The sequence below is a fragment of the Orbicella faveolata genome, unplaced genomic scaffold (assembly GCF_042242905.1).
Source record: "Orbicella faveolata isolate gen_17 unplaced genomic scaffold, um_ofav_v1 contig_36, whole genome shotgun sequence".
Taxonomy (NCBI): domain Eukaryota; kingdom Metazoa; phylum Cnidaria; class Anthozoa; order Scleractinia; family Merulinidae; genus Orbicella; species Orbicella faveolata.
The window spans coordinates 3152437-3180190 of NW_028301565.1; the positions used below are offsets into that span (position 1 = coordinate 3152437).

The window sequence follows — 27754 nt, forward strand, 5'->3', positions numbered from 1 at the left end:
ATAGCTCAGGACAGAGGAGACTGGAGAGTTGTTATTGGTGGCCTATGCTCCGGGAGGAGCAAAGGGCCAAAGTAAGTAAGTACGGAAATCATGATCAATATCTCATAGCCTAGATCCTAAGACAAACGGTAAAGGAACATTGCCAATCTCACACTACAGATGCAGAACAACCACTTCTTATATGAACATTACACTAGCCGTTGGCTCAAAATTCTTTTGTTTTTCAATGCTTGATGGGGAGTAGCTACAACCGGGATCTTTGCTTGTACTTTTCCCGCCCCAAGTTCAACTAACTTTATTTAACGGAGTTTACCGTTGGCACCCTCATAGTATCTTCGGGTTTACACTCCGTTTATTACGTTCATCTTCGCGTGAAATGCGTTCAAATTCCACTTAACGGGTTAATGCCAACCAGGTTCGCGTGATTTGGCTCCAGTCCTTACCCAGCCAGCGAAGATCGTTCTACTGGATCATCATGAAGCATTCCTGCAATGGAACAGTGTATTGATTACCTTCTGAATACTGACCAATAAAAACTCACCCCCTCGCGAACAGAGCTTCTGCACAATCCGACGGGCTTTGCTCATTAGCGCCACCTTTAAAACAAATTTATCTACAGGACAACTTCAAGTTGATAATCAATTGTTTTTCGCGCCAACCGACGTATTAATAGTCTCCTCACAGTTAAAAGTAATTACACTCGCCTGTTTAAACCACGAATTAAAGGAAATCGATAAATTTTGACTCACCCCAATCCCACTCAATATTTTCACAGTCGTTACAGACCCTTTTAGAGAAGAAATATTCCCTCACCGAATTCAAACTATACAGAACTGTAGGATGGTACAAACACGCACAGGAAGACAGGGACGGAAAGGCAGAATCCAACGCGAGGTCATCTGATACGTCCAATCCACAAATAGTGACAAATGAATTTGACTTCGTATTACTGTAATATCATTTATTTAAGTGCCAGCATCTATGTTCAGCTCTAAATTTTCGAATGACAGTTCAGAGAAAATACATTTTGACTGATTCATTACATTTAGTGTATAAATATTCTTGTGTTTACCTATTTGATTAACCTTGTCTTAAAAAGGCATAATTGAAATTTCTAATCTTTAAGAACAAGATAGACTGAGTAAAACTGATCAATTTCCGACATGTCCATAGAAAGAATGATCTCGTAAACACAACTCAATGTTACGTAAACTCTAGTAAAAGCTCATAACAACTAAAAAATTCCTGTACAAGTTCTCTCAAGTTGCAACTTTTCTGTCTCTTAAAAATCTGGTGACTATTCTTGGCAAGTTTACTGATTTTTTTTTCTTCTTTTTGATTACACAACAGATACAAAAGCGGACTGTCGCTGACGTCATTGTTTACATTTTTCCTCATTAACATGCGACTTGGCGCAGAGACGACATCATAGTAGATACGAATTGACTACAAACATTTAATGAGATATGGGAGCCACTTATTTGGTGAAATACGTGGCTTTTAAGTGTGATATTCAAGGCTAGATTGGCTTTCAAATCTGCAAAATTTCTGAGGGGCAAAAGAGCTAATGAGCTCGTACATTCTTTGTAAAATTTTGAGTTTCTAACGCCCGTTGCACAAAAAGTTTTCAGTACAGTGGACTCAAACTTCTTGGAACAGCGAATCGTGCTATGCCCTTTCGATTTTCAGAACTGACATTTTGTTGCTTGATCAGAAACTGGATCGCTTATGATAATGAGGAAAATATTGTAAACAAAGATTCCACGTTACATCGTAGGAGGATTCCTATACAATTTAAAGGAATAAACAAGACAAAACAGAATTGTTAGAATGTAAATGGGATCTCTCAACTAAGTGGATAAAAGTTTAATAAAATACTGAGAGAAACGTTTTTGATATATTTTTTTATGTCGTGTTGGCTTTTTAAAAATTCAGCTGATCTATATTTTTTGCAGTGTAAATAAAGTATTTCATTAATTAATTAAAAATAGTAGTAGTTACTTCTACTCACAAGTGAAATCTTAATTTTACAAAACCCCTTAACCGTCTCACTTCCACCACCATTTCTATAAAAGCTTTGGAAGAATTTTGTCATATTTTAATGATTATTTGTTATCTAATATTCTATAATTATTCAAAAGAACAATCAAATTTGTGATGATGTCTCCCTAACTCCTGACGTACGCGATTGAGAAACATGGCCTTTACGAAAGGGTACTGACAATTATCCACCTCACTCATTATAATTTGTGGATATCTACCTCCTTTCCTCTAGCAGAAACCGCAGAAACCCAGAGGCAAATCAAGAAGACATTAGCATCAACGAAACGAGTGAGTGCGAGTGATGGTTTACCACAGGCTTTCGCAAACTATTCTTCTGTACCAATTATCGCCCTCTGGGTCTCCTAGCATAGACTTAACTATTTGAAAAAGCATACAAGTCTATTCCTACACAGCTTAGTCCACTTCTTACATGGACAAACAAAATTCTAACGGAATCCTTCATGTTTCCACTTACTGCGCAACAGAATGAGACATATCTGAATTCGAAGTATGCTCATTCAACAGCGGGGACAGTCGTAATTACAACAATTCGTAGTACAATACTAGGCAAGTGAGCTTCATGAATGCGTTGATCTGTTTGTTGGGATGGTTTATCTATGGCTCTCATGTACTCAGAAATTAACGCTGGCGGTGTTGAGGTGACATCGTGTCCTAGACAGCTAATGAAGATTTACATTGCTTTCATTTCTGCCCAGGCACTTCGTCCATCCACGGTAATTCCAACATTTCTTCCTCTCCTGAAAAAAACAAAGTGTTCATCCAGGTTAGATCGCTTCGTCTTCGATCAAAACAGAGGGCTGCCTCCATCCCTCCCCTCCGCAATGGGCACCTCGACATTTTAGTTTGCAAGGTAATATTTTTAGCTAAGACATGCAGAGACCGTAAATTCGTACAATACAGTTTCGTAGGTCCGCACAGCGTGATCGGTTCTTAATTTTTCTCCAAGTTCGATTCTACCAAAGCTATATGTTGTTGTAGTGAAATTTGGATCACAAGTTAATTTTTGATTTCAACTATACGTGAATCGTTTTCTTCTAATAATAATTTTTTCTATTTTTCCCAGTTTATTCCTAGTCAATAATAATTATTGACTAGGGATAAACTGAATTTAACTAGATGGAAACGAACCACATACAGTTTAAATAAAACATTAACTGAAGCATATCTATGGAAATCAATGCCAGGCAGAAAGATGAGCTCCTTGTGATTGGATTTTCCTGATGAGGGGGAATTGCAAGTCTCGACATCAGGATCATATTCATGTTTGTTTTTCTCATTTTCATCTCAAGAATAAATGTGCTATCAGCTACTTTGATTCTACCCGACTTGTGACCATAGCTTATCAAAATCACCACAGCACTACCACTGATTACATGAGAGAACAATTTCATGGTTCAACTACTTCTTTGATTCATAGTTGTGTGCAAGACTATTAAAACACGTTACAGAGTTATGTACAATTATTACACACTGCGAAATAAAAAGCAACAACTCAGTGTAACTGCATGTACAAGCCTCGCCAATTTTTCCAGATTATACAGATTTAGAGTATATCTAATTCAATTTTAATTTTTAATTCAGATTGATGAAAAAATAATCCTAAATTCCTGCGGTAATGTTTGTTTGTAAATTTGTTAGTCTGTTTGTTTAAACAATGGACTAACCTGGTTCATCACTTTCTCCACTAAATGAGACCCGTCGGAAATGTTTGGAAGCCTTCATACAAAGGATGATAGAAATAACAAGAAATAGGGCACAAAGTCCAAATGCAACCCAAGAGGCATTCTGAAAAATGACAACAATAAACATCCCTTGTTATTTGATAACCAATGAACAGGCTCGTCCCTAGTGGCTACCTTTTTTGACCTGTCTGCCCCTAGGGAGCCAGGCCAGAGCTTAGTTACTGCTACATATATCTTACTAAAAACGTATCTAATCAGGTTAAGTTAGAATGCCTGCAGGAGATAGTTTTTGAACACTGACACTTGCCTGAGCTGGTCTTTTTGTCACCAGGTTCCGCCAGGTTGATAAAAAGACTATAGTATTTTAGGCTAATTTTATAGATGCTGATTACAATGCAACTAGCTTTCTAAACACGTATTATATATTATTATGTTAAGTTATTCTCGCGATTTGATTGGTCCTTACTTATGATCTATTGAACGGCAGACGTATAGATGACGCCACTAACTTTTTTTTTTTGTTTCGTTATCATATAAAACAAATAGATTCCATGTTGTCCAGCGTCTGTTCAGTAATAGCTCACAGAAGACGCCAAAATGTGGAAAGAACGTCAGTTTAATGGCTCGAGTACCACGTTTTGTTCTTGCCAAAAAAAAAAAAAAAAATGATTAGTCAAATTAATAACTACCATGTTAGGCCACCCTGACATACATGCAAGAACAAAAAGCTATTACTGGTCACAAGATAGTTCTTGCTGAACAGTCAGGGGCTAAGGCCAGTCATAAAATTCCTGTACATGAAACCTAACATACCATTCCTGCTGCATAATGACGACATAGGGAGCCAGTGAGCCCACGGTATATGTTAGACACGGTCTCACATCGTCCCACATCGAACCGAACCTGACAATCAAAACATATCATTTATGACATTTCTTTTTCCTGTTTTCAGTATCCTGCACCACATTGTAATGATACTGGTTGAACAGTTTGCAAGCCCTTATATTGACCAAAATTGGTAGCAACCAGTAAAAAGTATCACACCTTCCCACAATGGGAAGAACACTGCCTTTACAAAACCTAAGAATTGTCGCATATGCCTACGGCATACGACTGATGAGAGTGCAGGCCATGAAAATGATGCTTACATGCTGAACGGTATCACTAAATACAACTGTATTTGGGAATATAGGAGAGTTCGTAGTTATCAGTGCTACAGTGAACTTAGATTCTTACAAGAACATCACGAGACCCCCTAAATCACAAAATACATCATATCCGAAAGCTAAAACAGGAAAAAATTAGCATATTACTCTGCAGTATCAAAGGTCGCAGTAATGAGAATGTAAAAGTAGTCATTTCATTTGAATGTTTACGTTGCTATTGTTACTTAAATTTCACCTGATGAATTACGTGGGCCAACAACGAATCCACATCTCCAAAAACTGTGTCCCAGTGCTTTGTAACTCCCTGGCAACAAATTAAGTCCAAATAATGTACTCAGTTTCCACCACAGATATTCGTTAAGCGACTCCATCATGCCATCATGTCACATATTCTGAACCATATATCACGTTCAAATAACTCCCAGCTTCGTTCCTCCTTTATTTTCAATTATTCTGGTTAAATTTACAGAAAACCTTCAAATTACATTCTAAACGACATACGTTCTGAAAAAGTTATACCAACCCTCGCAGCAATTGAAAGTGCTTCATTTGCCAAAAAATGTTCCGCATCACTCAGACCTGTGATTATTCCTTGAAATGAATCCTACACCAAAAGAAACTACTATCATCAGTATTAAGGGAAACAAAATTACGAAAAAAATACAAAACTAAGGATGACATGTGATATGTACGTCGAATGCTGTATTAAGCGGACACCCACGGGACTCCTGCTTGTTAGAGTCAGCTTAACAGAGGTGTACGCTTAATACTGGTTGGTTGTACAGAAAATCTGGGCCAGGTTGTTCAAAGACTGATTACGCTAACCCAGGATTTACGAGGTTTTCTGTTGAAGATATTGTTTTCCTTCAGCTTTGCATTGAAAAATCTCAAACTACACAAGACATTGCCAGTGACAAACAGTTTTATAAAAGAAAAATTAATACTTTGGTTAGCTTTTAATCCTAGGTAAGCGTTTACAAGCTTTTGAAAAACCCAGCCCTGGTGAAAAAGTTGTGGACTCACTGGATCACTATCCACTTAATACAGGATGTCTGCCTAATATAGGGTCTGCTTAAAGATGATTTCCAGTCTGTACTGCGCAGTCTCAACATCCTAATGTTTATAAACATCATAAGTTCTCACACGATGGAATGCAAATCGATGTCATTCGTTACAAACCACCTACCTTATCTTTGAGGCCTTTCAAATCCTTTTTCCAGTTGACAGCTTCATTGATTTTTACAGCTGCGAAGTTGTTTCATCAAGTGATATGACAAAGAACGAAGCAAAAAGCTTCGCATCCGTAATGGAGGTTGTTTTGAAACTTTGAATTTACTTCATGTGAGTATTTACGAAATGTTTACATTTTGTGATGTCTTACATGAAAAAAACAAACAACCCAAACAAACTCTCGAGAGTGCGCAGTACGAAAGGATTCACCGAACTAATGTAATAATATGTACACATTTGATTTTCTTCCCATCTCAAGAGAGGAAACTGTAAAAACTAACTTTAAAAACTAACAAAATGATCAATGTTAATTAGTTTAGCCAGGTATTTCCAGTACAACAATTGTACTTTTAGCCCTACTGCACTATCATTTATTTATTTATTGACCAACTGATTAATCAGTTGAAATTGATTGCTGAATAACTGTCGCTGATACTACAAACCTCAATAGCAATTGCTATTTGCTTAAGGTTACTTGTAAGCTGCCCCAGCTTAACCTGAAAGTAACAACCAAAATAAAAACTCAAAGGCCTTTCCCCTATTGAAACATTCAGAAAACAGATGTCTAATTATGAGCTTAGTCGCTTTTGGCCGGTGGATGTCCTGTGTCGTGGGTAGTAATAAGGCAGTATAATAAAATTTAATTCAAATCATCTTCTTCTGTAAATTTATTGCATTTGGGTGTTATTTTTACACAACTACAAGTAGCTGATATTCCGTAGTACTTAGACAAGCGTACATTTTATAAAATGTCACTCACACTGCTTAACTCTTGTATTGTTGTAGGTAGATATAAGTGTCTAATAATTATAACTGCTTTTTGCATGAATGTCTGCCCATGGTGCTGATTCCTTTCGCCATTAAGGTGCCACTAAAATAATAGCAACGTTTAAAGGGAATCTTGAAAGCACTTCTAGTTCCAAAGTATACCTAATGGTTCTCTTTAACTGGTTCTGGGGTTTTCGGGTGATATCTCTCACTCTGTAAGTGGTTCGAATACGAAGTGTTCAGTTTTCAGTTTAAAACCCCTGGGCATCGCCATGTTTACTTTACGGTAACTTATGACGTCATTGCGCGGTCAGAGATCTCAATATGGAGTCTACCGAAGATTTCTCGTTGTAACTGAACACATTCATCTGAAATATGAATTATGAACGATTAAAAGCACTTTTATATCTCTAGATTCACACATCACTCTATTTTAAAAACATCCAACCACGCAATCCCATAATTTCCCATCAAGCTTTGCAAAAATAAACATGGCGGCATACGGGAAATTTTAAATCCTAAAATACCTGAAAGTAAACGCACAGCATTCAACGTATAGGCAAACAATTATCCACTTCAAATTACTGAAACAATTTCACACAAACACCAGCTTGTGATCTGGGACAAAACTGTTTTTTGTTAGCCAAGATTCCCTTTAAACCATCTGGTTATGCATCTGTATTAACAAGGTCCTTATGACTACATACATACATACATACATACTTTATTTAATAAGTAGGTCGATAAAATTGGCAGCTAAAAGCTGATGTGGACTTACAATTAGTATATTACATTCTAAATAACAATTTACAATAAATCTAAAACTAAAATCTTTACAATAAGGTGAGGAATGAATGAAAATAAAGTAATTAAAGTAATTATACTGAAAAATTAACTATAATAAAATTTTAGTATACATAATTAACTGTGTCTTTATTCGTTCCAGATAGTCCATTAAAGGTAATTTTGTCTAAAAAATCAGAATTTTCTTTAAGTGCAAATTTAAAAGAGCCTAGATTCAGTTTGTTTTTTAAGTGTAGGGGCAGGTTATTCCAAAGAATTGACGCACGATGTGAAAATGAATAAAGGAGAAAGTCAGTATTGGGCAACACATAAACAATGACTAGCAACAAACTCACCGCCTGTTCCTGAGCTGGTTTAACAACTGTTGTATGAACATGTTCAAGCCTGTTTGCTGTATCCGTCAACTGATCACTAACTGCTCCCTAACACAAAACAAAAGAATTGGGTCATCAACATTTTCGAAGCCCTTATTGTCACTTCTACGCAAGGGATCTGGTGTGTGGAATATAATTCGACATTCTGAGGTGATCACATGTCAAGCAACAAAATTAAGTTCCATTACATTTAAGGCTAAATTGGAGGGTTTCATGTGACATCACTTTCAACCATTGTTTTTGTCTTCCCGTTGCTTTTGTTCGTTTTTTAAGCATGCCACATGACTATGCATGAAACATAAATCATTGTTTGACACTTTATCCTTGTACTGAAAGCACGTTTTATTACTTCTGATTGTTATTTGGTAGACAGTATCTGAATGGTAATAAAAAAAATGCCAGGCATAAAATTTGAACTACTCCATTTCCATTTCCATTATACGAGAAAGACTTAAAGCAGCCATTGACAGTGCTGAGCTGTCTAGGGAAGAACTGTCGGGAGAACTCGCATGTTTTTTTTTTCAATTACCCTGTGTCACTGACTGAATATCTTTCTGAATATTTCTACAATGTAAGCTTAACACAACCATTTCATTGTACAACAAAAAAGTCATCAATTTTACTGAAATCTTGTTTTGAGTAACAACAGTACTGCAAGTTGAGCCTGTGATTTACACCAGATGAGGTCAAAACCTAATAACCCACACAGTCTGTCTGTACCCTGTATTATTGTACCTGGCTGACACCTTTCGTTGCATTAGCAGCTTTAGTGACGTTGGATGCAAATGACGGCAGAGGAACTTTAACGATGGGCTTATTCACCTGATAAATAAAACGAGAATATATTCATTTCTCCTCTCCTAGTTAGTCTCTATACTTTTCTTATTACTGAGGAAATTAAGGTGGCGACACTTGCTTTATTGCCAGTATCATGCTCCTCTGTAACTGATTAATAACTGCATTCTCATATTGGAAAATTGTTATGTTTGATTATTTATTAGTTTATCTAAATTAGCATTCCTCTGTCATGCTGTCCACCTATTTATAATAATTTGTTAGTCTCGCTGAGTTCTGTTTGAATGTTTGTTTTTTCCTAGTCCTCTATTTGAGGCCCTTAACTTTGTCAGGTGTTTGATCTGTTCATCCATCTCACTCCTGTTAAGTCCATTCATCTTAGAGTCCACGGGGGGGGGGGGGGGGGGGGGGTACTCCGCATAATGGCCTCTAAGAGGAAGCTCTGCCCAAAAGGGGTACCATATAAAATGTCAGAGATTTCACAAGTTGAGGTATATGAAAGGGTCTACAGGGAAATCTGTCATTTAGTTGTTTTAAAGGACCTTCAATTAAATATTTCAAAAAGATGCACCTTATGGCTGTATCATTTCATTTTATAGGCACTACATGAAAATGACAAGAAGGCTTTTTTTGGCAATTTATTCACAATACATTCCAGTTATGAAAGACATTCTAGTATGTGAAAGGGGTACCTCTTTCAATTAAAGGTAAACGAAAGGGGTACATTTTCTGTTCAAAAGGTGTAGGAAAGGTTATGGGCTTGGACCTCAGGGTGGAGCCTTCCCATATAGAGCTCTGTGGAGTACCCCCATCCCATCCCCCTCCTGGCCATGAGCACGGCCACATAAAATTACTGTAATATTGTTGTCTATCTTTACTTCCCAATGTCATTTATGATGAAGATAACTTTTAAATGTTCAGACCTGTTCCTTATATTGAGTGTAGTTAATTTCCTGAACACCAGCATCTGATGAATCATTTATGCTTTTCTTGGCTTCATCTGACAACACTGTAGTATCCCCAACAGTTTTGTTGAGTTCAGCAAACACTTCAGTTATAGGAGGAATTTGCTAGAAAGGAATAATTCAGATTGCAGAAATGACTCCATATATATATCAAAAAATCAAAAACAACTTTTAATTAACTGACCCATCTTCACATACTCCTACATGTACTTTGCTACCTACAGACACACCACTGATCAATATGAAGACTATCATCCTCAACCTAAACGAGGGATAGCCAAGAGGACGACATGTAATTTACAACAATAGCCCAGGCATGCAATTTAAGGTGGTTTACTGCACTGCGGCAGCTCGAAATAACCATCCTAATAGCAATAATTAAACTAACGACAGGGTAGGCATCCTTATGTAATAATATCTAATGTTATTACCATTCTATCCCTGAACAGTGAAATGCAGCTGAGGAACACATATGGGATCATACTGTAGATTAGCCAGCTGATTGTCAGCGTCTCACGCAACCAGCTTATGTTGCATTGAAAGTAGCATGAATACTTGATGTTTTCCCCGGAATCACCATCAAAGTTATTTAATTAATAACGCAGTCCCTAACAATTTTAATATGCACATGAAACTTACATCTTTGTAGTTGAGGACATCCGAGAGATTGTACAAATAATCCATCTTTAGAACATCCCAAGGAGCATTATTTTTGGAACAATCACTAGAAACAAAAACATTATTTAAGGTGTCATAAATTACTGTAATCATATCACATAAATGTGCTGACTTAACTGTTGGTCTAATGTAAACTAAAGCACAGCACATATTAAATGAGAGATGCTATAGACCATACAACAGTATTAGACTGTTGACTGTCCCCTTTTTTCCCTATGTTGGAGATTGTAGGCGTAAGTACCTCAGATGGCTGTCAAATGTCAACCTTGTTCCAGGGCTTTTCCCAGTACATGTAGCCTGCGAGCAGGCTCACCTTTGAGTCACATGTGCGAGCGGCTTCCTAGTACCTGTAGCCTGCGAGCAAGCTCACCTTTGAGTCAGGTGAAGAGACATCTACCACTCCAAACCCCCCTCTCCAGCCCACACTATGCAACATGACCACCACCCCGAGGATAACCACATAAAACCAAGATGGCAGCTGTTTGAACTACAGCTGTATGCATGCATACCAATAAAATCGAGGATCAAACAGGAAATATTGGACTGTAAGCAGTCTAGATTCATCCAGTAGTGAGCCAGGATTTTGAGTTGGATTTCAAGTTTGACATATTGGAGGTCTCGGAGTGCTTATCTTCGGGTGGAGGGAGGAAAGGATTTTATCAAAATTTTACAGTATTTCAGTTCAATAACCTACAACTTACCCAAGCACTCCAGACATGGTCAGTGGAACACGACCATCGCTGAGTAGCTTTTGTGCCAATATGTAATCTCCCATAATGTTTGGGTCATCTATAGTCTTAAGAATAACAAAAAAAGGTTCTTTGTTTAGACGTCAAACTGAAAAGCCCTGCATGGTCTCACCCTCTTTTGGTATGTGTGGAAAAATTGAACTTTTAAAACTTAACCGAAACCTTTTTCTAACTTCCCTGCCATCCATTCTTAGTGACAATATTAAAGAAACAAAACAAATATCAACAATGATGACATTTATTTTGAAAAAAATTTTCACCTTTCCAAAAAGGTCTACAATTTGTTTCAACTTTCACCGGTTTTAGATGATTATCAGCTGTGCCATAACAAGAACGTCAATTAACAAGTAATTTAAATAATTATTCCGATACAGTTAGTACTATAATCATTGACCATTGTGCAAAATAAATTATCTATTGAACTTACCTTTTGAAGCAGTTTATAATCTGGCAAGCCATCACAAAGTATTGCAACATTTGTTCCCAAAAGGAAAACAATTCCAGCCAGAAAATTGATGAGAAATGCAGAAAAGAAGAACAGACCAGCAGCTCTAAAAACGAAACAAATAAATAGAAACTGATTGAATGTACAGAATGTATGGCTTTTATGATCCAAGGCATATCACCCAAGAAAAGTGAAGCCCTGCAGCTGAACGGCTCATAGATGCCGGAGCTTATCCCGGTTTCTATAGCATGAAGTGGCTAGAAGTATTTCTACTCCCCCTGGATGGGATGCTAGTCCATTGCAGGTCACTCCCCCAGCAATTTATTAGGTTTCCCCAACAATTTGCCGGTACCCATTTATACTCCTGGGTGGAGAGAGGCACTGTGAGAGTTAAGTGTCTTGCCCAAGAACACAACACAGTGTCCCCCGGCCAGGGCTTTTTACATTAACGTATATAGTTGATGCAATATGAGTATATCAAGTTCCTCAAAGATGATAAGGCCTGATAGATATTGCTACAAGAAAGTTGAATATGTTCAAAGCACACATCCAAAATAATGCACATATCCTATATTCAACATCGCACCATAGAGTAACTTGAAATGAAACATAAAACAATTACCCAATCATAAGCCTTCCACCCAAGTCTGCAATGTTACTTCTGGTGTTGGGTGTGTCATACCTCATTGAGCCACACAATCCTAACATCACAGCAAGTACTAACAACAGGCCATCCACTAAACACAGCACTCCTATTAAAATGAAAATCACATGCCTGGAGAAAAATAAGGAAACAGCAAATAATATTGGGTTGAACTTTACCACATAAACAGTTTGTCACAAATTTCTTATAAATTTTATGTAAAATTGCATGTTTATGTAAAAGTGGATGTTTGTATCTAGGTAGTTCAATCCCAGGCTTCCCATCATCTTAATTTCAACTGTTATAATCTGATGGTTTTCACATTGAGTGCCAAATTTTTGTGCAAGGGGGATAGGATAAACAAACACTGATGTATACACGTATGTTCTAGATCTTGTTTCAATTATGCGTCTTCATTAACACTATGCCAAAAATATAGCCATGTCTTTTCACTCCTGAGATGAAAGAGAGAGTGAGAACCGTAGGCAAGACAATTATCCTAGAGGGTAAAAAGGTCAGCAAAGTTACAACTTAAAATTTTTTTTTATCATACAGTACATGGTACCTGTGCAAAAGAATCTAATGCATGTGAAAAACATACCATCAGATAATTTTTACAAGGCCTGCTCCAGCAACTACAGCCAACACATACCTGTAATTATCATATTTGGTCAACATTCCATCAGGACCAAGATACTTCTCGTGCACGTCATCTCTGATTGGATTAAGTTCATCCTGAATGTACTATTGAGAAAAACATGAGGCATGTCATTCATCAACATGTCATTCATCTAACAATGGTTTGAGCAACTCCTGCTGGGGATAAGCTGGGGAGAGTAGCATTACTCAATGTTGTCGCTAAGCGCCCGCTGCCAGCAAAATTTGCCAGCTAAAAAACAAGGTGATCGCCCGCTGGATTATGGCAGGTAATCACTTGGTAAAGGACAGCGAATGGTGTTTAGGTTGTAATGCACTTGCAATCATTCGATATCGGAACCATATTGAACTGTCTGAATGAAAAGTTTCGAATAAATTCCTGACTACCTTGAGTATCGGTGCCACTACATTGTATAACGAGTAAAGTAATTGAAATAAAATCTTGTTTTAAGAACTTGTTTAGTGTGTTCTCTTTCCATGTACCATGTCCGCCATCTAGTAAACATGAGGCTTGGTAGCCCTGCATTCAAGGCGTGGCGAAAGATTGGGGACGAAAATTTTGTTCCTGGTCTCTCACAAAAACTGGTGACTGGCTCGATGAAAATCTTAGCCAGGAGACTATTTTCTTATCTTCCACCCTGAAGCTAAGTAAACTCTGGCAGTATGGGCCTCTTTGGTGCACCAGGTACTTTTATTAAATGCAAGAAAAATGATGTCAATATTACACTTTCTAATGCACTAATTTATGTAATGTATTTTCCTAAAGAAAAAATACACTTTGCAATTTAAGCCGGGGCTGAGAATGGACATCACCAAGTAAAGAAAGCTATGGTTGATACCGTCTGTCCACTCATGTTACCCTACGCACCCATCCGTCTATCCACCCACCCACCCCATAATTAAATTGTTGGTTATCAATAATTCAAGAATTCAGTCTAATCAGTGATTAGATTGATTACTGCAGATAAAACCGTAAATCAAAAATTATGAACAATCGTTTTTATTTAACCTACTGATGCTAATTATTTAATAACCACACCTTATTAGGGATAATTATTAATTACCTTATTGATGTCATCTTCCAGAGGCTTTAGTACATCTCCTTGCACATTGTTTATTTTATCTGTGAAATTCTGAAACTCTGTAGACAAAAAAGTGGAGTGAAGAGGTGACCAACAAAAATCAAAATCAAGAGCTCTGTATCACTTGGCACATGAACAAGCCATGGACAGGTTCAGAGCCTGTAGACTATAAGGCAAAGGACCTCGGTAGTTGGAACAGAAAGATTCTTCTTGCGAGTCTTTGGTCCCTGTGCCAAATGTTTCAAAACATGAGGATGCACCATGTTGACAATTATACAAATTATTGATTAGAAATACAAATTTACTGACAATGTGAGCAGTCAAGGTAACACAAACTAGGAAATGCGACTTTGAACCTTGCACAGTAATTTTTACAGCTAGACAGAGTCTGATGCTCAAACTAGTGAAGGCCAGACACTACGTAATGTGCACTAGAGCATAATAAGCGGAATTCACTTTAAACACTATGGCAATATCGAATGAGGCACAAGTCACAAGTCATAAGTAACTCAAACTCAACCACCTGAGCGACTCCAATTAACTTTGGTTGTACATGTACCCAGAATGTCAAAATAGGCATTTGATGACTTTGTAATAGCCTGTTGGTAAATCAATAACTTAATACAGCAACAACAACCAAGAGGAATTTGTACACAGATGCATCATCATCATCATCATCATCATCATCATGTCGGTCTTATAGCTTACCAACGGGAAACATCCCTTTACTAATTAAGGACACTTGATGTGTAATGTGTGAAATCAGTTACCAACAATAATGTGAAAATTCAATCCATACCATTAGTTAAATTTGTTGTCAAGTTCTGAACTTTCTCAGGAATGTTGTGAACTGAATCATTACCCTGAAATGTACAATGTTCACAAATAATAATAATAATAATAATAGCTAATAAGGAATACTCTTACTAATACTGAGGATTTCAAGACTTTATATTACACCACATAAATTGTAACAGTTGTAAATATTGAAAGATTTAGATCCTGCAATAATTTAAGCTAGTAACTCCCCGACTCTCTCTAATGAGCATCATGTTTTTCACACAAGAAATTCAATATCTTTCCCCATCCATCTAAAGCCCCCTCCCCCCTCTTCCCCTTCCATCTGCCATTCCTGACACAGCCAAAGCAACCAATGACAGAGTGTACATTTACTGCTAAACAATATTGATTCATACTTTAGGGTGCAATTTATCATTGAGTTATGATACATGTATGGACCAGAAAGTTTGGGGAGCACAAAAGAAGCATAACAGTTGCCTGGTGTCTTGAAGTGCAGGCAAGGCAACTCTTTTGTTTCTTGAAGGCTCTCACAAACTTCCCAAGTGCACCATAACCTGATGATGCACAGCTAAAGATGTGAATTGATTCATTTTGTATCATTGCCAATATCATTGCAAAGGAAGTAATGCACCATCATGTCAACTTGTGAGAAAAATCAGGGTCTACTCAGAGATGACTTTACCAAAATAAAATCACAACTGTGAACTCCATGAAATCTTGTACGTACCCCCTTTAATACTAGCTTAGTAATACACTATTTATGTCCAATATAAGAGAAAACTAACCTTTACAACTTCATCTGATAAATTTGTCTTCAAAACATCCTCTACTTTCCTTTGGTTGTCAGTAATATTAGGGACCTAATAATTAAGGAGGAAATGAAACATACATGTAGCTGTAGCCGAAAAGACCCTTAAATTGCCTGTTAAGGAAAGACTAAATAATATCATCTTGCTTCAGTGTTCACAAAGTATTGCTGTATATTTCAAAAATTGGAGGTACAGTATTTTGGCAAGCCTGGAGAATGAGTAAACATCATTGCAAATATCACATCCAAACGGTACAGTGATACCACACTCAAAAGTGTTTTTTTCTGACTTACTCATTATCAACAACAAAAAATGTAACCTAATATTAGATACCTTGGTGAAGTTTGCTTCAGTTGTCAGCTCATTACCAATAGGAATTTCATTACATGTGTTTCCCCCTCCATCTTTATTACACTTGTCTTGAGCATCTGTTAAATTTTTCTGTGCTGCTGTTAGTTCAAGTTGAATGTTGTTACTTGTTGACTTCAGTGATGATACTGTGCTTTGTATTTCAACAAAAAGGTACACAGACTGGCTGAGTGCTGAGGATAAATAAAATATATCAAAAATTATGATCCCCATATATTTTTACAAGAAGTACTTTTGGCAACCCTTATAGCAAATAAAAAGGTAGCTTGTAAGTTAGTAAGTCAATCCAGAAAACTACCCATTTAAATGCACCATAAGAAAGTCACGTTTTATCCAATCACTATGGCCTAATGAAACACATTCGTCAGCTGAGATATACTGTGAGCTGAGATATACTGTTGATATATCTTGGCTGTGTTCTGTTGAGACCTTCTTTTGGGATCAACTCTTTTCCATTGTTTCAGTTGGATAAGCTCATTTTTCCCTTCTATTATAATTAGTCATGATCAGTTTATTACATGTACTTAGGTTCATAGGATTGCTTTGAAATTTGTGCAGTTCTATTCAACTGAAAATGGCCATGCAGCCTGAACATGTGCTGCTAATTGGTAAATCTATTAGCTGACTCAGCTCAACCATGCCAACTAAGAACTTTTTGTCATAAAGTATAAAAAGAGGCAACCAATACAGAATGGTTATAATCAATACAACAGAACGATAAAGTGCCTTAAAGTGACCATTAGATTATCACCATTGAGGATGACTTTGATATTACTTTAAAAAAAAAAGAGCTATATAGAAATGTGTACAGGATCATGACCATTACAACAGACTCAGATTGATCCTGATCTATTATTTTAAAATTTTTATTTCTTGAAATCAAGTAAATACACAAAGATATTTCAGCTTTGTATGGTAAACACAAAAAAACTGGTTTTGTTAAAAAAAAAAAAAAAAAAGCGTAAAGAAAGAAAGAAAGAAATATTTATTAAACCAAAGTAAAATAAACAAGAAAAATCTACCCACAGGTCTATTTTGAGCTTATAACACGGCTATTAAAAAAAGAATTTATGCCAGTAAATAATTAAGCCAAAGGGAGGTCACAGTGTGAAGTTACTGTATAATTTATTACACTGTATATATTACGAATTAACAATGTACCATTGTCAAGGTCCTTCACATTGTCATAAAGTCTTCCAAATATAGGTGCTCCTTTTTCAAGAACAGGAATAACTACATCTCTGCCCATTGCTGTTAAAGGAAACTCAAAACTATTATCATGTTAATCAAATTCATTTGCTATTTTTAACCTTGTCAATGCTTTAGTTATCTAATTTTTATTTAATATTCCCTATTCCACATTACAACAAATTAAAGAAATTTGATGCCAAAAGAGAAGCAAGCTGAGTGAAAACTTCCGACATATAATGAATAGTTAAATTCTCTAGTGGGTCAACTCCTCTGTCATGAACCATGTACATGTATTCATGTGTACTATATTTAGATGTTTCTAGAAAGGTGGGCCTTAAAACATGCATACATGAACAATGCCAAAAGGTACAAAAAGTATATAATTCATGTAGTTTGCCATTGTCCCATGGAAGATCATATAAACTGTGAACACTGTGTTGTTGTCACTGGAGGTTCTCAACAATATGACTAAAGCATTTAAATTCATTGTTTCATAATGATTATGTGCCAGACTACTTTTCTCTGTTTGTGGCATACAGTAAAATCCCATGTTAAAGCCCCCCGGTTATAAGCCCCACTGGATATAAGCCCATCTATTTGCTATCAAAGTACTGCCTCCCTTTTGCATTTCTTGAAAAATATTTTCGCTTGCACGCAATTGGTCTAAACACGTCACGCGGCCAAATATTCCCCAGTGGGGAATATCCAAGAATATTTCCCAATCGTCAAAACTGTGCATGTTCTGAAAAAGATTTGAAGGATTGTAAGAAACATAATAGCCTCCATCTGGCACAAAAATATGCTCTGATATTTGTCTGCGGACATTAAATGTATATATCTGTTCCCTCGAAGCTCACAGTTTTCAGAGAGCATAGCTCAAGGAAAACTGTTCACTTCTCGGAACAGATAATGTCCGTGGACATATTTTCGCACCAAATGGAGGCTACTGTTTATTTATATCATGCTCTACAAATATGGTAAGCAGACGCATGAATTTTTGGGGCCATGTTACTTTTATTTTTGTTAAGTTTTCTATATTTTGGGGGCGTTTTTAATAACACAATTATTCCACTCATGCTTGTTGGATATGAGATGATTATAGCCAACCCAGTGCTATGTGCCTTGTTGGCTATCTACCATCTCATATCCAATGTGCACTCGTGGAATAATTATTGTTAATAAATTTCGTATCTCGAAGCAGCCACGTAGTATCCTCTATAAAGAAACTGCAAGAGGGCATTTCCACAGTTACGGACGTTACATTCAGAGTCATTTTTGAAACTTTAATCTAGCACAGGCAAAGGATAGGAAGAGATTGTCCAATGCTACATTGCTGATCATGTTTGTGCCTGCTGACGCATTAATTGAGTTATAAAAGTTTTCCACTTGACTGGCCTATATTTTAAAATAGAGCAAAAAACACACCGTTACGGACGTTACATAAAAAACAACCACATGAGCCAGAGCACTGGTATTAATGGAAAATTCCTGTGAAGTGTCAGGGCTTATTACATGAACTGCTCCAAATATTTGAAGTATAGTAGTTGTGTGAACCAAAAAGCTTAATATAATTTAAACTGGCTTTCGCAATTATGTAATGCTATGTGAACTTTAACGTTATGGATGTTACAGCCAATGTTACGGACGTTACACTGTGTGAATTATTATAAAATGCACACAATAAATCAGCTTTTTTGTATTGTTGGCCACAGTTTTTTGGACATATAAGTTTAAAAAGGCTTGTATTTAACATTTTACAAATCAAACTGGTTGGTACTTTATGTTAAAGACGTGAAATGTCCCAACACAGTATGAAGGACACTACATTCATTTTACATAATGTACTCAGCTTTGAGCATGCTCTTTGCAAACTATCTGAGCCCACAGACATATACTGGACTCCAGTGAATATAATTAATTCCTTCTCTAAAACACTGCTTTCTTTGAGAATTCACATATCCAAAAATGCGTTTAACTGTGGCAGAAAGAGTCCGAAATCACAGAAAAAAAATCAAAGAAAATGCAGAAAAGCATGCAGCACATAAAGAGAAAGACAGACTTAGGAAAAGGGAAAGTAGAAAGAAAGCCGTTGATCCAAGAAAAGCTGAACTTGAAAGAAAGAAGTGTAGGGAAAGAGTGCGATTGCACAGGCTTAAGAAAAAGTTGTCTGCCTCACATGTACAAGATCCTGGTGACACTCCTGTAAGCTATGCTTACAAAACTCCATATGATCCAAGAGTTGCACCAGAAAAGCCTTTGCCCAATTCCACCACCAACTATTCAACCAGGGCAATACTATGCAGTTGATTACGTCAAAACCTATTATTTTGGGAGAGTAATGAAGAAAAGTGGCAGTTTTGTAGAATTCAAGTTCCTGCACAGAAATAGTGCCAGTACTTTCCATTGGCCTAGACGAGATGACGTGGACACAGTCCACTTTTCAAACATTTTTTCTGATCCAGTAACTGTTCCCCAATTTATCAGTGGGCCTTTTGAAATTCCGGAGCTGCCTGCCGTGGAAAAACTTTTCAAAGTTATAAGGAAACACAAGAAAGTTTGAAAAACTATCAAGAGAAATAACTGTTTAACCAGAATACTAATTCCATTGATGTTAGGTGCAACAAGTTAATGTTTAAAAAGACAAATTGTCTTTGAGTGTAATGTTTGGGTTCTTGAGACTTTTTCAAATGTAAGCTTCAAGAATTGTAACGTCCGTAACGTAACGTCCGTAACAAAGTTTTGTTACCATTATTTGGAAAATGTTGCAGTTTTTCAGGGACTGCTTTTTACCAAAGTGTTTCTAAAGAATATTTAGCTTTGTGGCAGAAATATCTTTGAAATCTTTTAAATAGTTATTTTAAGAATGGAAAAAGATTGTGTAAACGTTACGGACGTTACGTAACGTCCGTAACAAAATTTACTTTGTTAATAACTATTTTTTAAAAAAAGTTCAGGGTGAAATTTATATTTTTTATGTATTAACTCCTTTGAGGTATTTCTTCTGATATAACTGTTTGTAGACACAAATCATTTCCAAGTTTTATATAGCAAGTTAAAAATTTGTCTCTCACCTATTGTTTATTATTAAAAAATAAACACTTACTTTGGAGACCCCCCCCTGAATGTGTTGCTATCACAAGCAAACTGAAACTTATTTTTCTATGTACTATAACTTGTCAACAACATAGTACAGGGTATGATTTTAAGTCCAACCACTTTTTAAAAATCTGGATTTTTCACATTCTCACATGGAATTACCCAAGAACACCAGGAACATAAAACAGCGCCATAGCATATGTTGATTAATGCCTATATAATGGTGTTGTCAGCCTGTACACTCACCAATGACATCCTCCAGCAAAACATCAACTGTAGGAACAGCCTCTTTAGATACAATATGATTTAGTTCCTGGAATTTAAACAACATGCAAGAAACATTGCACTTGAGTCTATTACACTGTACTTCTAACTGTCAGTGGCTTTTAACCATTTGAATAGACTGCTTTCAATATTTCAAAATTTTGCTTGGTGGTGAGTCAGGCCTACAGGACACAAAACAAAGGAAATTGAATGTCTTGAATGTTTGTTCCTTTCTCTCATTTGTGTCTCTAGGCCTCACTATCAAGTTGATTTTTAATATGTCGAAAGTAGGATACTGAAAGCTATTACTTGATTGATAAAAAAAATTTCTAATCAAGGTTATCAATTACGTTAATAAAAGGTTTTTTTTTGCAATAATTATATTTTTAATTTTTTTACTTAGTACTTACACAAATTACATGTCAGCATATCAATACAAGATTTAAAAAGAAAACATTCCACTGTACAATGCAAAGAGATGGTAAAAGAGAAGCCTAATTTAAGGTAGAGGTGCAGAAATGATCCTTGACATTCTAAGACTAAAAACAAAATACAAGTGTACATATATATATAATGCCTTAAGTCTCATTAATAACAAAAATGTCTGGATGACAACATTATCTAGATATATTTTTCTAATCTACAGTAAACATACACATAACCCATTACCTTGAGTGTATTGTCAGTATAAGTATAAATATCAGCAAATGAGTCTGACCAAACAGTTCTTGCATGTGGAACACTCTTGTTCATTCTAACACTTGAAGCTAAGATGAATATACCTGCAAGACTAAATGAGAGTTACACTAACAGTCAATTAACATCAGCAAGAACAAATCATACTTCACGCAAAACCACATCAAGTTACAATTTGCAGCATGATGCAATTTTGTAGAGTGAAAATCATCTATTTTTGTGCCATAATACTTGAAGTTTAAAATAAAAATCATTATGAAAAATATTTTTCTATGTCTTATATATTTATTTCGTAATCTAAAACAAAGTTGGATAAATATATTAATTAAATAATATACACAGAAAAAATTACTCGATTCTGATTGGCTGAGAGCAGTGCAGTTCAAGTGTAACACCAGGGCAGAAAGTGTAACACCAGTGCAAAACGTGTAACACCAGTGCAAATTACACAACGATATCCTAGATTATGATTAGCTAAAAGAAAATAGGAAATTTTCTAAGCCAATGATATCAAGCAAAATGATGGTAAAAATTTAGTGTGGAAACTTTGAAAAAAGTTTTCTTGAATGAGAAAAAATGGCTTCAAAAAAGATCTTCTGGCATTTCCTCCACGCAAATGTCTTCATGTTAATATTATTAATAAGTAATCATACGGTTTTTCTCTTTTAATTTGGAATTAATTAGCACTTGTGAGTTTTTAAAAAAGTTGAAATTGCACTCGCTGAAGCGGCTCGTGTAATTTCAGCTTTTTGAAAAACTCAGTAGTACAAATTAATTCCAAATTGAACTCGAAACCATATGATTACCTATACCAATATCAGACATACAGTATCAATAATTAATCACCGTGTCAAACTGAACTTGCATATTAAGAACTTGATTGAGTGGCAAAACACAGACTCACTCAAGCATAATTATGTTATTGTAGAACTTTACTTAAATGTAGACTTCCAATTGGAGTGGAAATTGGGCAGTCCACAGAATGCGAGCTTAAACAAAAATATTTTACAATAAAAACAAACTAAAGAGCAATTACATAATAAACAGTGCACAAACAAGGATTCCTGCAGAGTAAGCTATCCGTTCTTTAGTAGGATGCTGCTTGAGTTTGCTATCATCAATAGAAGCACCACACTTTCCTTTACAACGGCAGCAACAGAACACAAGGCCAACAATGGGAATAACCAGTGCAGCAAGCAGAGAAAATGACGCTAACACTATCATGGGAACTTCATAATCAACCACCTAAGTGTGAAAGAAAAAAGCAATCTTAAAAAGTATAACTTGAACATCTTTAATTAATGCATATATATAATTATGTACAAAATAATATACAGGGGTGCTTTCCATTTATTGTAAACAGAAGTAATATTTCTGGAACTTTCAAAACAAAGGTAAATGGTACAGAAATTTCCTTTAAAAAATTTCCGGAAAATCTGAAAACTGTTACATATCATTGTATATTATACATGTTATATTATACATGTATATTTTCTGGAATGCAAACCGTTCAGACAACCACAAATTCCAGCAATTTTGGGAGGAAAATCAAATAGAGCAGAAATTCCTGGAAATTTGCATAATTAATACAAATTATGTACCTCATAGGGTTGTCCTTATTTTTCTGTTTATTCATCTTAGTGTGGGTAGTTCGTTATGGGGAGGCTGAATGGCATCTTGCTTTAAGATTGTGGTTTCTTTTCAGTCTCCTGACTAGTTTTTCTCTAGGATTTAGTTTACAGTCAAACTCACAAAACCATAAATACCTAAAATAGGTCTGGAATAGTTATTGTGTTATAACAATCACAAGCAAGATCTTCAACAACAGAAACCACAGAAAACAACTGAGTTTCCATCAGTCACAGAACAGATTTGTTTTGTTCCACAAGGTCTCAAAATAAATCCTACATATTGGTTATACAAAAATTAGATAATTGCTCTTTACAGCTCATTAATAAACACTAGCGAAGAGGGTTTTGGGTAATGTTTATTTAGTGAAAAAACTATTTTCACAAACCAATCTCGGATGCAATGGGCCTTACAACCACAATAAACATTCCAGACATCTTTTACTGTTTTTTTGAGTTTGACCGTAGTAATTTATAACTCAATTTATTTATCTAGTAATTGCTTTGGCAGGCATTGAGTTTACCACCTTCTGACCACAATACTTGTTATAACTTTGTCTAAATGCTTGAAAAAATTTATGTGCCTAGAGTTTCACATTGCCTGTTGTCTTATGCAATCTTGTCTTTAACATCACAAGAGGTCACTGCACTTAAGTAAACAAAGATATAAAAGAGATAAAAATCTAATTAAAAATATTTAATAATAAGTGCCTTTGAAAAGTGAAAATATACATGTACCTCAGAGAGGCTTGGTGACTTCCCTCCTTTACCAAATGACTTACTCAAAGCATTTCCAATCAATTCTGTCAAAGAACAGGAAAATACAAACAGTTTTGAATGGAACTTTATGTTATAAACTGTTAGCAGTGTTTCATTAAGTTTCATTTTACTGAGAAAAGTTATGTATAAAATATATTGACCCATACAAAAATGTCTAACAATAACTTAAGGTATGCATCAGATATTTCCTTCTTCTTCGCCTGGATATAGTGAGCAGCTAGAATGGAGTAAATGACAACATCTTGAGATCTCCCTAAGACATTGTTACCAGACTTCGGAATTAACGTCAAAAATGTTCTAAGGACCTTTAATAGACAATGTTCACAAATGACTATTTTGATTCATAAATTATCAGACATCTTAAGAAAATGCTCACAAGATCTTTCAAAAATTGAAGAAAATGATCTTATTTAGTCTACTTAGGTGAGGTAGGTAGCTAAAGTCTGGATACAAGCCCGAGTGGCCCATCAAGCTGGAGCTTATCCTGGTTTCTGTAGCATGAAGCAACTAGGAGTATTTCTACTCTCCCTGGATGGGATGCTAATCCATTGCAGAGTTACCCCCAGCATTAAGTTCGCCGGTACCCATTTATACACCTGGGTGGAGAGAGGCACTATGAGAGTAAAGTGTCTTGCCCAATCTGAACACAACGCAATGTTGCTGGCCAGGATTCGAACCCTGACCGCTCGATACGGAGACGAGCGTACTAACCATGAGGCCACTGTGTGCACCTCCCAGTCTACTTAGTGTTAAGTATATAATTATGAACTGAAGAGTACTTGGCCCCATCCCTGGATCAATACCACAGAGCTTATATTTAGGCCTATTTCTTATTTGGTTTCATAAGCTCTTTAAGTCCAATATAAGCTCAAGATTAGTATGCTAGCTAATAAATGGCAATATGGTAAAGTTTCTACAGTCTTTAAAGTTATCAAACAACAATAAATTTGCTGCAGGTGCGTTTTAAGGCTTACAGTTTTACCCAGCACGCAGGGTTTTGGCCCAAACCCTGAAAACATTGGACTTAGGAGTACCCACATGAACAAGGAGTTATGTACTAAATAAAGCAAAGTATAAATGGTTTCACACTTGAAACTGATTGCAGGAGTGTTCAATACAAATACATGAAATGAATTAAAAATAGAAACTGTAAGATGACAGTTACACCAGTTTAACACACTAAGCGGTCATCAGACTGTGCTGTTATCAGCAGTAGAAATAAAATTTAAACTGACAGACTCATGGAGGGCAGGTTGGTAGGTAGATCTCCACTACTAAACAAAAAATCTGAGTTGGCTACCACAAAATTAAAACAAATTCTATGTGGCCAATCAGAAGCAGGATCACTCCAACTGTCCTCCATGTGTGTACATTAAGCTATGCACACAAGGTGGTCTCAAACTATGTACAATTTTAAAACATTCTTGGCTGTGAAGTGAGTTGTTTTAATGCACCCTTTTAACGATGTCACACAATATCAACGATTTTCCGAATATTTCATATAAACAACAACAACAAAAAACACCTCCAGAGTTCAATTTATCATTAAAATTTAGTAAATAAGCACAATTTCATAAAAAATGTAAACTTTTGAAAATGTGGGACCCCAAACGTGCCAATATTTATTTATAATAATATTTAACAAAATTAATATAAAAAATTTTTACAACCTGACTTTCCATAAAATGATCGATTGCACTTTACATCAAACACATTAAACTAATCCTAAAAAACATAAATTTACCACATATTTCTTTCTAAAAATTGACAAGTTTGGGGTAACACATTTCAACGAGTTTGCAACGGATTCTCATGAGAGGAAATTGGGAAAGCGTGACATCAGTAAAAATGTCCATTATATTTGTTTTGAGCTAATTCTGTTTTCCTGAGATCGCTGTTTCACTTGTGTCCTTTCATTTTACCTGTTAGCCGAGTTGCAGCATTAAGGTTAGATGTCGCTTTATATTTTCCAGATCGTAAGCTTACTGTATTTTATCGTAGCTTCGAGTCAAGTTTACAGTGTTTATAAACAGACTTGTTTACTCGATCCTGGGGTAACCTTTTTATGTGGTCGGTTTTTTAACGGTCAGACGATCGCCAAGAATCACACTTAGCGAAAAAAAACATATATATGTATTCATCTGTCCCATCACTGTCTGTCTACGGTGATTTAGCTCATTCAAGGACATTTCATCCCATACAGCGACGTACCTCGGGGCTAGCTTGGTGAAAACTAATGGTAATATAGAGAATAAAAGAATAAAAGCTTTACCATATGGCGGCTGACTCCGTAATGTTAGCGCTATACCATTTGCAATGCTTGAAAGACCGTTTAAATTCCATTTATCATCGTCGTCGTCCAAAGTGTAGGCCTTTCCCTGAGGTAGAGGCGGGTAATCCGGCTCACTTTCGACATATTTCACGTGAAGCAGAACATAGAAAAACATCAAGATCTGCATTACAGACGATTTCGAATCAGTTCTGTTTTGCAGTTACATGTAACATGAACATCAGCTGAAAAAAGTGATATCGCCGGCCACAGAGGACCGAAAAGGACCACAGAGCTTGAAAGGAGTACGTCCTGTAATTGTGCACAGTGCAAACATAGTTGTATAGTAATTCAACCAATGACATTTTGGAAAATATACTTTCCTGAAAAGCATCTGTCAAATGATAACAAGCTGTCCCGCAATGCTTTGTTGCCATGCCAGGGATTGCGGGCTGGGGGAGGGATGGGAGGGGAGGTAAAGGAGTACTGTAAAGTCATTTTAACTTTGTTTCTTAAATCATCGCATCCTCATAGAAGTCATATACATTTTTTTCAATTTTAGGCATGCTGCTTTCGAACCATGAACAAGTTGAACAACGAATTCGGCACTGATGAAGGCTCATTATCATCATGGAAGACAATCCGACTTAGCAAATTTATCACTTTATTACGTGACTGGGAAGATTACGTGTCTTCATTGTCATTGGTCGAGAGCAAGCCAATTTATCGTTAATTCTTAATTTGCACTGCAATGCAAATTAACGGGTATAACTTCGAGAAAAAAAAAATCTCCTATTTCCCAACGACATAGTTTCAAGGATGGCTCCCGGGGGATAGCTGTCCCGTCTTATTAGCCCATTAAGGTCATCTCGGGCAGCCATGTACTCTTTTTTATTTCAAACTCATTTTTGTTCATTTAATTTTTAGCTGAGTGAGTACAAATAAAGTTGTTGTTCAGTGTTGTTGTTGTTTCACTTGTGCTTTAACATCGCAATATGTCTCCCTCCCATCGCAACAAATAATCATAAGTACGCAGCTATACAAAATATGGCCGACGCAACCTTCCAAGAGTTATAACTTTTTTGAATATTTTGAAACGAAATTATCTGAATCAGTGCATAAACGACTGCAAAAGCAATGACGCATTTATTACGCAGACAAATCACACCATCCAACTAAGAAAGCATTTTTCAACTTCTGGTGTTCTAGTATTACCCTCAAACTAGCAGAATCGTAAGTTTATTAGGTCGTTGGTTCATCGCAGTTAAACAGAATCACTCGGCCGATAGCCGAAATGTTTACAATTCTACAAATAGCCTGCTGTGCAGGCGTTATTTTGGAGCGGAACGCTAGACTAACCAGGTTCTTGGATTGTAATAGGATGCTTGACCGGTAGCAAAATAAATCCTCCAGCAGCCATAGTCAACTATCACGCATAGAAATCGAGAGCGAATAATCTAATTGTTTTAGTATAAATCTACTAGTCGTTTAAAACTTTACTGCTAAATCCTCTTCACAGACACTTCCAAAACGCCAAGAAGCGGCTGTCATTTCGTTAACAGGGGCACACTGCTTAGTCTCCTCCGCAGCCGTTTTTTGGGATGTCACGCAACGAGGGGGAGCGTTGCGTGACATCCCAAAAAACGGCTGCGGAGGAGACTAAACATTGCTACGCTACTCACTATCTATCACAGATTTGCGCCCGAGTCAACTATCGCCCGATAGAAATCGAGAGCGAATAATCTAATT

At 36.3% G+C, this 27754-nt stretch overlaps 1 protein-coding gene across 1 annotated transcript; it reads right to left on the minus strand.

The window, feature by feature from the left end:
* Positions 1-934: 934 nt before the first annotated feature.
* LOC110041373 (prominin-1-A-like) lies at positions 935-26391 on the minus strand. Its single transcript, XM_020746655.2, has 24 exons — positions 26009-26391; positions 23695-23759; positions 22365-22573; positions 21302-21422; positions 20615-20681; positions 17243-17332; positions 16046-16254; positions 15689-15763; positions 14902-14965; positions 14085-14161; positions 13016-13107; positions 12343-12495; positions 11703-11826; positions 11228-11322; positions 10488-10572; positions 9807-9953; positions 8824-8910; positions 8050-8136; positions 6586-6639; positions 5436-5516; positions 5148-5216; positions 4560-4649; positions 3729-3849; positions 935-2801 (listed from the first exon to the last, which is right to left on the minus strand). The coding sequence occupies exons 1-24, from the start codon at positions 26193-26195 to the stop codon at positions 2746-2748; spliced, it is 2505 nt and encodes an 834-aa protein (XP_020602314.2). The 5' UTR covers positions 26196-26391; the 3' UTR covers positions 935-2745.
* Positions 26392-27754: the final 1363 nt, after the last annotated feature.